This window comes from Pristiophorus japonicus, chromosome 3 (assembly GCF_044704955.1).
Source record: "Pristiophorus japonicus isolate sPriJap1 chromosome 3, sPriJap1.hap1, whole genome shotgun sequence".
Classification (NCBI taxonomy): domain Eukaryota; kingdom Metazoa; phylum Chordata; class Chondrichthyes; family Pristiophoridae; genus Pristiophorus; species Pristiophorus japonicus.
The window spans coordinates 199,374,679-199,387,076 of NC_091979.1; the positions used below are offsets into that span (position 1 = coordinate 199,374,679).

Below are 12,398 nucleotides of genomic sequence, written 5' to 3' on the forward strand. Positions count from 1 at the left end.
GTGAATCTTTGGCTGTGGAGGCTCAGTCTTTAAGTATATTCAAGGCAGAGATCGATAGATTTTTTGATGTTAAGGAAATGAAGAGGGTAGTGCGAGAAGGTGGAGTTGAGATAGAAGATCAGCCATGATTTCATTGAATGGCGGAGCAGGTTTGAGGGGCCGAATGGCCTGCTCCTGTTCCTAATTCTTATGTTCTTATTACAACAGTGACTACACTTCAAAAATACTTAATTGGCTGTAATGCACTTTGGGATGACCTGAGAGCAAGAAAGGTGCTTTCTTTTCTATTGTTTGGTTGGGGTGGGCAAATCAGCTTCCTGGTCACTAATGCTGGTGGACTGTGCATGTTGTAAGAACATAAGAACATAAGAAAGCCAGTAAGATATATAGATATCAGGTAAGAACCTGGCCAATCCCTCAGTCAAGTAGCCTCCCAACACTCTGCTTAGACTCGCAAATGCAGAAAGACCATTTGGGTGGATCGCCGGCACCCAAGGAACTATATCCCATCAGGAGTTGGGTGTTTAGGAAGGGGCAGAGATGGCCACACATTTTCCAGATATATCTAAATTCAGCAGAGTGGGATCTAATGAAACCATTTTTCTCTGCTCCATCTATTGAATGCTGTGCAAGGACAGGGTTAGTAGTGCAGCTAAAATCCTGCCATCTGTTTCACATATTATCCAGGAGCAACTGATGAAATATTTAATTCAAAATAGTCCATACTGGACTTTATCCAGGATGTGAAATCCAGCTGCAAAATCAAAATAATGGTGACTTTGCAGTTGTGTTGGCTCCAAGAAGGCGCGTCGGGCAATGGCAGCTCAAAGTCAAGTGACCCCTTCTATGATAATCCGATACCTGACCCAGGCAGGTCTGCAATAGTTTTGCATAAAGATGGATGTCCATAAGTGAGATAGATATCTTTGCATCGCTCTAGAAGGGTTCTCAAAAGTATTGATTGAAAAATACAAAGGGCACACCAGTTGTTGATTGATAGGAACATCACAACAGAAGGAGGCCATTCATCCCCTCGAGCCTGTTGCGCCATTCAATTCGATCATGGCTGATCTGTATCTTAACTCCATCTATCCATCTTGTTCTGTACTCCTTCGTACCCTTACCTAAGGAAAATCTTATAAGTTTTGATTTTTTCAATTGACTTGACATCAACAGCTTTTTGGTGTAAACGAGTTCCAGAGTTTTACGACCCTTTATGTGAGGAAGTGCTTCCTGATATCACCCCTGAATAGCCTCGCTCTAATTTTAAGGTTATGCCTCATTGTTCTGGATTCCCCACTAGTGGAAATAGTTTGTATCTACCCTATCAAATCCTTTAATCACCTTAAACACTTCAATTAGTTCATCCCTTAATCGTCTGTACTCAAGCGAATACAAGCCTAGTCTATGCAATCTGTCCCTATAATTCAACATTCAGGAAGCATAGACAGAAAGGAAAAGGAGGTGGGGTAGTGTTGATGTTTAAAGAGGAAATTAACGCAATAGTAAGGAAGGACATTAGCTTGGATGATGTGGAATCTGTACTGGTAGAGCTGTGGAATACCAAAGGGCAGAAAACGCTAGTGAGAATTGTGTACAGACCACCAAACAGTAGTAGTGAGGTTGGGGACAGCATCAAACAAGAAATTAGGGATGCGTGCAACAAAGGTACAGCAGTTATCATGGGTGACTTTAATCTACATATAGATTGGGCTAACCAAACTGGTAGCTGTATAGTGGAGGAGGATTTCCTGGAGTGTTTTAGGGATGGTTTTCTGGACCAATATGTCGAAGACCAACTAGAGGGCTGGCCATCCTAGACTAGGTGATGTGTAACAAGAAAGGACTAATTAGCAATCTTGTTGTGCAAGGCCCCTTGAAGAATGATCATAATATGGTAGAATTCTTTTTAAGATGGAGAGTGACACAGTTATTTCAGAGGCTAGGGTCCTGATCATAAGGAAAGTTAACTTCGATGGTATGAGACGTGAATTCGCTAGAATAGACTGGCGAATGATACTTAAAGGGTTGACGGTGGATAGGCAATGGCAAACATTTAAAGATCACATGGATGAATTTCAACAATTGTACATTCCTGACGGGAGTAAAAATAAAACAGAGAAGGTGGCTCAACCATGGCTAACAAGGGAAATTAGGGATAGTGTTAATTCCAAGGAAGAGGCATATAAATTGGTCAGAAAAAGCAGCAAACCTGAGGACTGGGATAAGTTTAGAATTCAGTAGAGGAGGACAAAGGGTTTAATTAGGAGGGGGAAAATAGAGTATGAGAGGAAGCTTGCTGGGAACATAAAAACTGATTGCAAAAGCTTCTGTAGATATGTGAAGAGAAAAAGATTAGTGAAGACAAACGTAGGTCCCTTGCAGTCAGAATCAGGTGAATTTATAATGGGGAACAAAAAAATGACAGACCAATTGAACAAATACTTTAGTTCTGTCTTCGTGAAGGAAGACACAAATAACCTTCCGGAAATACTAGTGGACCGAGGTTCTAGCAAGAAGGAGGAACTGAAGGAAATCCTTATTAGTCAGGAAATTGTGTTAGGGAAATTGATGGGATTGAAGGCCGATAAATCCCCAGGGCCTGATAGTCTGCATCCCAGAGCACTTAAGGAAGTGGCCCTAGAAATAGTGAATGCATTGGTGATCATTTTCCAACAGTGTATCGAATCTGCATCAGTGTCTATGGACTGGAGGGTAGCTAATGTAACACCACTTTTAAAAAAAGGAGGGAGAGAGAAAATGGGAAATTATAGACCAGTTAGCCTGACATCAGTAGTGGGGAAAATGTTGGAATCAATTATTAAAGATGAAATAGCAGCGCATTTGGAAAGCAGTGACAGGATCGGTCCAAGTCAGCATGGATTTATGAAAGGGGAAGCATGCTTGACAAATCTTCTAGAACTTTTTGAGGATGTAACTAGTAGAGTGGACAATGGAGAACCAGTGGATGTGGTGTATTTGGACTTTCAAAAGGCTTTTGACAAGGTCCCACACGAGAGATTGGTGTGCAAAATTAAAGCACATGGTATTGGGGGTAATGTATTGAGGTGGATAGAGAACCTGGTTGGCAGACAGGAAGCAGAAAGTCGGTATAAACGGGTCCTTTTCAGAATGGCAGGCAGTGACTAGTGGGGTGCCGCCAGCTATTTACAATATACATCAATGATTTAGATGAAGGAATTGAGTGTAATATCTCCACGTTTGCAGATGGGCACTAAACTGGGTGGTGGTGTGAGCTGTGTGGAGGATGCTAAGAGGCTGCAGGTTGACTTGGACAGGTTAGGTGAGTGGGCAAATGCATGGCAGATGCAGTATAATGTGGATAAATGTGAGGTTATCCATTTTGGTGGCAAAAACATGAAGGCAGAATATTATCTGAATGGCGGAAGATTAGGAAAAGGGGAGGTGCAACGAGACCTGGGTGTCATGGTACATCAGTCATTGAAGGTTGGCATGCAGGTGTAGCAGGTGGTGAAGAAGGCAAATGGCATGTTGGCCTTCGTAGCGAGAGGATTTGAGTATAGTAGCAGGGAGGTCTTACTGCAGCTGTACAGGGCCTTGTTGAGGCCTCACCTGGAATATTGTGTTCAGTTTTGGTCTCCTAATCTGAGGAAGAACGTTCTTGCTATTGAGGGAGTACAGCGAAGGTTCACCAGACTGATTCCCGGGATGGCAGAACTGACATATGAGGAGAGACTGGATCGACTGGGCCTATATTCCCTGGAGTTTAGAAGAATGAGAGGGGATCTCATAGAAACATATACAATTCTGACAGGACTGGACAGGTTAGATGCATGAAGAATGTTCCCGATGTTGGGGGAGTCCAGAACCAGGGGTCACAGTCTAAGGATAAGCGGTAAGCCATTTAGGACGAAGATGAGGAGAAACTTCTTCACTCAGAGAGTTGTTTACCTGTGGAATTCTCTTCCGCAGAGAGTTGTTGATGCCAATTCATTAGATATATTCAAGAGGGAGTTGGATATGGCCCTTACGGCTAAAGGGATCAAGGGGTATGGAGAGAAACCAGGAAAGGGGTACTGAGGTGAATGATCAGCCATAATCTTATTGAATGGTGGTGCAGGCTCGAAGGGCCGAATGGCCTACTCCTGCACCTAAATTCTATGTTTCTATATTGCTGTGTAACCCTTTTAGCCCCGATATTATTCTGGCGAATCTGTGCTAACCCCTCCAAGGCCAATATATCACAGAGCTCTGAACAGCTGTAACATCACTTCCACTATTTTTATTCCAGCTCCCTATGAGATAAAGGCTAACATTTCATTAGCCTTTTAAATTATTTTTTGTACCTGACCATGAGCTTTAAGTGATTTCTGTTCTTGGACCTCTAATTGATAATTGGTAGTTGAAATTCTAATGTGTGATAACTTTGGTTGGACATGAGTGTGTTGAGAATGGAGTCTCTTCAGTGACAGCCAATTTCCAGTGCAGTTTAAGATTATGCCATGTAAACCATATATCTGAACAGTTCTCCTTCAGTATTTCAAGCTCCAAAGCATGTAAGCACAGGGCTTCATTTGACCCATCTGTGAGATCCTTGGACCAAGCTGTCAACTAGTTTTGTGGAAAAATTTGGAGAGAAGTAGAACCACAGCCTACATTAATCCATCACTTAGTACACTGGAAGGGGAATCGGCTTCCTGGAGGCATCCAGGTAACCTTAGATGAGAGTACTCTAATGGATAGCATAGCCCTAACCGAAAAAAAGCAGGAAGTTCAGTCGTATTCTATGCCGGCAAGCTATGCTGTCTTATCCAGATAAACTCTAATAGTAGCCTTGTGTGTTCTTCAGCCTCCCTACATGTATCAGCTGTGGCTCAATAGGTGCCATTCTCACTTCTCAGCCAGAAGGTTCATGTCCTGCTCTAGAGGCTTGAGTACAAAATCAAGGCTGAGACTCCAGTGCAGTACTGAGGGAGTGCTGCACTGCCAGAGGTGCCGTCTTTCGGATGACATGTTAAAGCTAGGTCCGATCTGCCCCCTCAGGTGGATGTAAACAATCCCATGGCACTATTCGATGAGCAGGGGAGTTCTCTCTGGTGCCCTGGCCAATATTTAACCCTCAACTTAGATCACTAAAACAGATTAGCTTGTTATTTTCACATTGCATATGACCTTGTTGTGCATAAATTGGCTGCAGCGTTTCCTAATACACACTTGCCTAACCTCAGAGAATTTAGGACCAGGCTATTAACAGCCAATGTGTAAAAGAAAAAGAAAGAACATGCCTCAGGACAACCCAAATCACTTTACAGCCAATGAAGTACCTAGAAACCTGACTGCGAAAGCTTCTATAGATATGTGAAGAGAAAAAGATTAATGAAAACAAACGTAAGTCCCTTGCAGTCAGATTCAGGTGAATTTATAATGGGGAACAAAGAAATGGTGGACCAGTTAAACAAATACTTTGGTTCTGTTTTCACGAAGGAAGACTCAAATAACCTTCTGGAAATACTAGGGGACCGAGGGTCTGGTGAGAAGGAGAAACTGAAGGAAATCCTTATAAAGCGGGAAATTGTGTTAGGGAAATTTACGTGATTGAAGGCCGATAAATCCCGGGGCCTGATAGTCTGCAACCCAGAGTACTTAAGGAAGTGGCCATGGAAATAGTGGATGCATTAGTGATCATTTTCCAACAGGCTATCAAATCTGCATCAGTTCCTATGGACTGGAGGGTAACTAATTTAACACCACTGTTTAAAAAACGAGGGAGAGAGAAAACGGGTAATTATAGACCGGTTAGCCTGACATCAGTAGTGAGGAAAATGTTGGATCAATTATTAAAGATGAAATAACAGCGCATTTGGAAAACAGTGACAGGATCGGTCCAAGTCAGCATGGATTTATGAAAGGGAAATCATGCTTGACAAATCTTCTGGCATTTTTTGAGGATGTAACTAGTAGAGTGGACAAGGGAGAACCAGTGGATGTGGTATATTTGGACTTTCAAAAGGCTTTTGACAAGGTCCCACACAAGAGATTGGTGTGCAAAATCAAAGCACATGTTATCGGGGGTAACGTACTGCCGTGGATAGAGAACTGTTTGGCAGACAGGAAGCAGAGAGTCGGGATAAACGGGTCCTTTTCAGAATGCCAGGCAGTGACTAGTGGAGTGCTGCAGGGCTCAGTGCTGGGACCCCAGCTCTTTACAATATACATTAACGATTTAGATGAAGGAATTGAGTGTAATATCTCCAAGTTTGCAGATGACACTAAACTGGGTGGCGGTGTGAGCTGTGAGGAGGACACTAAAAGGCTGCATGGTGCCTTGGACAGGTTAGGTGAGTGGGCAAATGCATGGCAGATGCAGTATAATGTGGATAAATGTGAGGTTATCCACTTTGGGGGCAAAACACAAAGGCAGAATATTATCTGAATGGCAGCAGATTAGGAAAGGGGGAGGTGCAACGAGACCTGGGTGTCATGGTTCATCAATCATTGAAAGTTGACATACAGGCACAGCAGGCGGTGAAGAAGGCAAATGGTATGTTGACCTTCATAGCTAGGAGATTTGAGTATAGGAGCAGGGAGGTCTTACTGCAGTTGTACAGGGCCTTGGTGAGGCCTCACCTGGAATATTGTGTTCAGTTTTGGTCTCCTAATCTGAGGAAGGACGTTCTTGCTATTGAGGGAGTGCAGCGAAGGTTCACCAGACTGATTCCCGGGATGGCAGGACTGATATATGAGGAGAGACTGGATCAACTGTGCCTTTATACACTGGAGTTTAGAAGGATGAGAGGGGATCTCATAGAAACATACAAGATTCTGATGGGACTGGACAGGTTAGATGGGGTCAAGAATGTTCCCGATGATGGGGAAGTCCAGAACCAGGGTTTACAGTCTAAGGAAAAGCGGAAGGCCATTTAGGACTGAGATGAGGAGAAACTTCTTCACTCAGAGTGTTGTTAACCTGTGGAATTCCCTACTGCAGAGAGTTGTTGATACCAGTTCATTGGATATATTCAAGAGGGAGTTCAATATGGCCCTTACGGCTAAAGGGATCAAGGGGTATGGCGAGAAAGCAGAAAAGGGGTACTGAGGGAATGATCAGCCATGATCTCATAGAATGGTGGTGCTGGCTCAAAGGGCTGAATGGCCTACTCCTGCGCCTATTTTCTATGTTTCTATGTTTCTCTGTTTCTAGATTATGTGCTCAAGAGTCTGGAGTGGGAGTTGAACCCACGGCCTTCGACTCAGGTGAGAGGGCTACCACTAAACCACGGCTGATAATTAAAGACATAAGTTTGGACTGTAAGCACCTTGTTTGGACCATAAGTTGGCTTTTCTGCTCTGTATAACAATGCTAGGTAGCCATTATTCCAAAATGTCCACATTATACTATCTTTTGCTACAATTTATCAACATCCCTGAACTGGTTAGAGCAAATTTAAGTGGAGAAATTGTGTACCCCCTTGATCGGATTTTCCTGCTCCAGAAAATCAAGTCAAAATGATTTTGTTGGAGATCTTCCTCAGAGGGCATCACAGTAGGACAAAGGTTTTAATCTCTTAATTTTGATGACATGTGCCTCTGTCCTTCTAGGATTGAAGCCAAGCACCAGGAGCTGAGAGAGAGGCAGGCAAGAGAACGGTATGATCAGCTGCCTTTCACTAGTGTCTCGGTGCCTGACATCGAAGACGATGACATGGACCCCAATTATGCCAGAGTGAACCACTTCCGAGAGCCACCCGCACCACCAGGTGGATACAAGCCCCCTTCCCCACAGCTGCACTCGATAAACCCACCTCAGGACTTGACTGCAGAGCAGGAGAACCTGGATGGACTGTACGCCAAGATCAACAAGCAGCGGCCTCCCGCTCCTGACAGGTAATTGGAATCAAAGTGTTCACTTGACATGTATGTTTTGTGTCTCCACAATTTACTTATGTTTTGGATGTTGGAGGTGGCACCCAGAGGTTTGTAAACGAGCATGTGCTTAAAAAACGGACCCAAGAACAAGATAGAAATTCACAATATCACAAGGAATTAGCATCTGTTTATCTTTTTGTATTTAGATCATCTCTTATTTCCTCCCAATGAATTTCCTCACTTATAGATGTTTACTTTTATTGAGCTCGACGTGATCTCAGGTGATGGGGCTTTTACATTGGACCTATTGTCCCTGTGGTTGTAGAGAAAAATAATCAGCCTAGAATCTGCTGCAGATCATTGTCCAGGGATCCCTGTTAGATGTATGCTCCTGATCTCTAGCATCTCCCACTTTGAACAGTCAGCAAACATTCACCGTCAAGGCCCAAGACTGAAGAGTGAATACTTGGAGGACAAGCAATCATGGACAAGCCATACCTGAAGATGCATTATTATCTCCAGGAGATGACAGAAGTAAATTAGGGAGAAATAGAAACATTTGACATGCAGATTAGTCAGCTGGGACAAATTTCCACTCCTAGAGGTAGCATGTCAGTGCCAAAGGGAAATGAGGCCCTGCTACTGCAGGACAGCCACTGCAGCAGCAAAGAGGCGGCATGAAAGAAAGAAAGACCTGCATTTATATAGTATATTTCATGACCTCAGGGAATCCCCAAGGGCTTTATAGCCAATGAAGTGCTTTTGAGGTGCAGTATTATTGTCATCATAGGCAGTCCCTCAGAATCGAGGAAGACTTGTTTCCACTCTTAAAATGAGTCCTTAGGTGGTTGAACAATCCAATACGAGAGCCACAGTCCCGTCACAGGTGGGACAGATAGTCGTTGAGGGAAAGGGTGGGTGGGACTGGTTTGCCGCACGCTCTTTCCGCTGCCTGCACTTAATTTCTGCATGCTCTCGGCGATGAGACTCGAGGTGCTCAGCTCCCTCCCGGATGCTCTTCCTCCATTTAGGGTGGTCTTTGGCCAAGGACTCCCAGGTGTCGGTGAGGATATTGCACTTTGTCAGGGAGGCTTTGAGGGTGTCCTTGTAATGTTTCCTCTGCCCACCTTTGGCTCGTTTGCCGTGAAGGAGATCCAAGTACAGAGCTTGCTTTGGGAGTCTCGTATCTATTTCTCCAGCGACTTGAGGTATCTACTGTACATGGTCCACGTCTCTGAGCCATACAGGAGGGCGGGTATTACTACAGCCCTGTAGACCATGAGCTTGGTGGCAGTTTTGAGGGCCTGGTCTTCAAACACTCTTTTCCTCGCTGAAAGCTGCACTGGCGCACTGGAGACGGTGTTGAATCTCGTCGTCAATGTCTGCTCTTGTTGATAAGAGGCTCCTGAGGTATGGGAAATGGTCCACGTTATCTAAGGCCACGCCGTGGATCTTGATGACTGGGGGCAGTGCTGTGCGGTGAGGACAGGCTGATGGAGGACCTTTGTCTTACAGATGTTTAACCTAAGACCCATGCTTTCGTATGCCTCAGTAAATACGTCGACTATGTCCTGGAGTTCAGCCTCTATGTGCGCAGATGCAGGCGTCATCCGCGTACTGTAGCTCGACAACAGAGGTTGGGGTGGTCTTGGATCTGGCCTGGAGACGGCGAAGATTGAGCAGGTTCCCACTGGTTCTGTAGTTTAGTACCACTCCAGCGGGGAGCTTGTTGACTGTGAGGTGAAGCATGGCGGCAAGAAAGATTGAGAAGACAGTTGGGGCGATGACGCAGCCCTGTTTGACCCTGGTCCGGACATGGATTGGGTCTGTGATGGATCCGTTGGTAAAGATCACGGCCTACATGTCGTCATGGAGCCAGCGGAGGATGGTGACAAACTTTTGGGGGCGTCCGAAATGGAGAAGGACGCTCCATAGACCCTCGCGGTTGACAGTGTCAAAGGCCTTTGTAAGGTCGAAGAAGGCCATGTATCAGGGCTGGCGCTGTTCCCAGCATTTTTCCTGCAGCTGTCGCGCTGCAAAAATCATGTCTGTTGCACCCCGTAGGGGACGAAATCCGCACTGCGACTCCGGGAGGAGCTCGTCGGCCACAGGGAGAAGACGGTTGAGGAGGACTCTCGCGACGACTTTCCCAGTAGCTGATAACAGGGAGATTCCTCTGCAGTTGCTGCAGTCAAGTGCAGTCATTATTGTAATGTGGAAAACACGACAGTGAATGCTCAAAACAAGCTCCTGAAACAACAATGTGATAATGACCAGATAATCTGTTTTTGTAATGTTGATTGAGGGATAATTATTGGCCAGGACACTGGGGATAACTCCCGTGCTCTTCTTCGAAAGAGTGCCATGGGATCTTTTATGTTCACCTGAGAGAGCAGACAGAGCCTCAGTTTAACGTCTCATCCAAAAAACACACCTCTGACAGTGTAGCAAGCACTCCCTCAGTACTGCACTGGAGTGTCAGCCTAGATTTTGTGCTCAAGTCTCTGGAATTATGCGTGAACCCACAACCTTTGACTCCAGCGAGAGTGCTACCAACTGAGCCATGGCTGACAGTAGTGGAGAAGCCTCAAATATGAAGAAAGTTCCCAGGTTTGTATCATGATTGGACTTCAAATGTTTTGATTGAAGATAACTGATACGGCTCGGGTGACTCTGGTCTGACTACAGAAATGTAGTGGCAGTTTTTAGGGATATGGACCATATAAACAAACTTATACTTGTAACGTCTCAAAGTTTTTCTTCGTTCTGCTTAATTTCAAAGCTTAAATCTTGACTTTGAAGCTTCGGTTCTGGCCCAGTTTTGTGTGTCTTTCATTGTTCCCTTCATTCCCCCACTCCTCCTCCTCCTCCTCCTCCTTCTGTTCATTATGACCTTGACTTGAGTCCTCCAAAGCTGATCTCAGTCAATCCCTGGTACACTGATTTTCATCACTTCGGCTCTGCCCCAGATATACAGAGGCCTGAAGCTTCAAAGCATTGAACAGAATCCAGAGCCCTACCCTAAACAGTGTCCTCGCAACTCGAGTATAAATAGTCATGCAAATGTACATTCTACACCAAAGCTGATTATTTTGAAGCTTGGCCTTTGAACCCAGGCTCCATTTTTCACAGGCTGCCCTCAGTCATACTAGGAAAAGAAGGTTGATTTAGTAGTTGCATCCTGGTAACAAATTCACCAGAAAATGTTAGGCTTGGACCAGTGACCACGCTTATTCAATCATTTGTAGAATAATAAAGATTTTTATTTTTGTTGAAATCTTTTATTATTTTATTATTTTATTACAACCTTCCTTTAAGGTCCTGCACTTTGACTTTCGGGGAGTGCAGTCGACGGCACATGCCCAGTTCTCCCACTGTTGGCTGCACTGCCAATCATAAATAGCAGGTAAGATTGCCAACTCTTTGACGTATTTTGAGAGTTTTCATCATTTGTCTTCCTGCCTTCAATCATCCAGTCACACAGCCCTTGATTCCCATCTCCAAAAGTTCTACAACGAATGAACAAAGCTGTTCAAAGAAAATGAATAAAACATTTTTTTAAATGGCCCTATAATTTTTCTCCTGGCTCGCTTGCAGCAGTGTCCAGGAGATTAATCTTTGGAGTTGGCATCCCTAGTAGAAGCACCTGCAGAGAATCAAACGCTGCATAAGCGCACAAAAATATGGTTCACAATCAGACTGTCGGTTTCAGCAGAGTAAATGCATGGAGCTTGGTCTCCTATATTTGTACTTCTTGATGTGAGCTTGTGACCATTGCTCCAACAGTAAAATAGAGAATTTTCAGGTTTTTGTCCAGCAATTGTAAGTGGTACTTTGACTTCATTAGATTGCTGAGAATGTTGACTCACCGGACCAGGACCCCGCTCACTATCTAACCGACCCCCCCCCCACCCCCCCGCTGCTCTCCATCCAAATCCCCCCTCACTCTCCATCTAAATCCTCCCACCGCTTTCCATCCAAACACTCCCCCCCACACTCTCCATCCAAACCCACCCCCCCCCCGCTCTCCGTCCAAACCCCACCAACGCTCTCCATCCAAACCCCCCCCTCACTCTCCATCAAACACGGCCCCCCGTTCTCCATCCAAACCTCACCAACACTCTCCATCCAAATCCCCCCCACCACTCTCCATCCAAATCCCCCCTGCTCCCCATCTGAACCTGCCCCCGCTCTCCGTCCAAACCACTCCCTCCCCACTCTCCATTCAAAGTCGGCCCCTGCTCTCCATCCAGACCACCCCGCTGTTCACAATCCAGACCCGCCCTTCCACTCTCCATCCAAACCTCCACTCCCCGCTCTCCATCTAAATCCGCCCCACCCCCAGCTTTCCATTTAAACCTGCCTCCGTTCTTCATCCAGAGGCCCCCGTTCTCCATCCAAATCTGCCCCCATGCTCCATCCAGACCCCTCCCCCCCCCCCCGCTCTCTGTCCAAACCCCTCCCCCCCCGCTCTCCATTCAGTTGCCCCCTGCTCTCCATTCAGACCTGTCCCCGCTCTCCACCCAGAACACCCTCCCCCCCTGCTCTCC

The 12,398-nt window shown here is 45.4% G+C and overlaps 1 protein-coding gene across 4 annotated transcripts in view; it reads left to right on the forward strand.

The window, feature by feature from the left end:
• LOC139260068 (partitioning defective 3 homolog B-like) overlaps nt 1-12,398 on the forward strand; it is a 1,396,127-nt gene that overhangs the window by 1,115,830 nt on the left and 267,899 nt on the right. For all 4 annotated transcript variants that reach the window (XM_070876196.1, XM_070876197.1, XM_070876199.1 and 1 more), the window contains one exon: nt 7,582-7,866. In XM_070876196.1, coding sequence (XP_070732297.1) covers nt 7,582-7,866 — 285 coding nt within the window. The remainder of the gene's footprint in view (nt 1-7,581; nt 7,867-12,398) is intronic.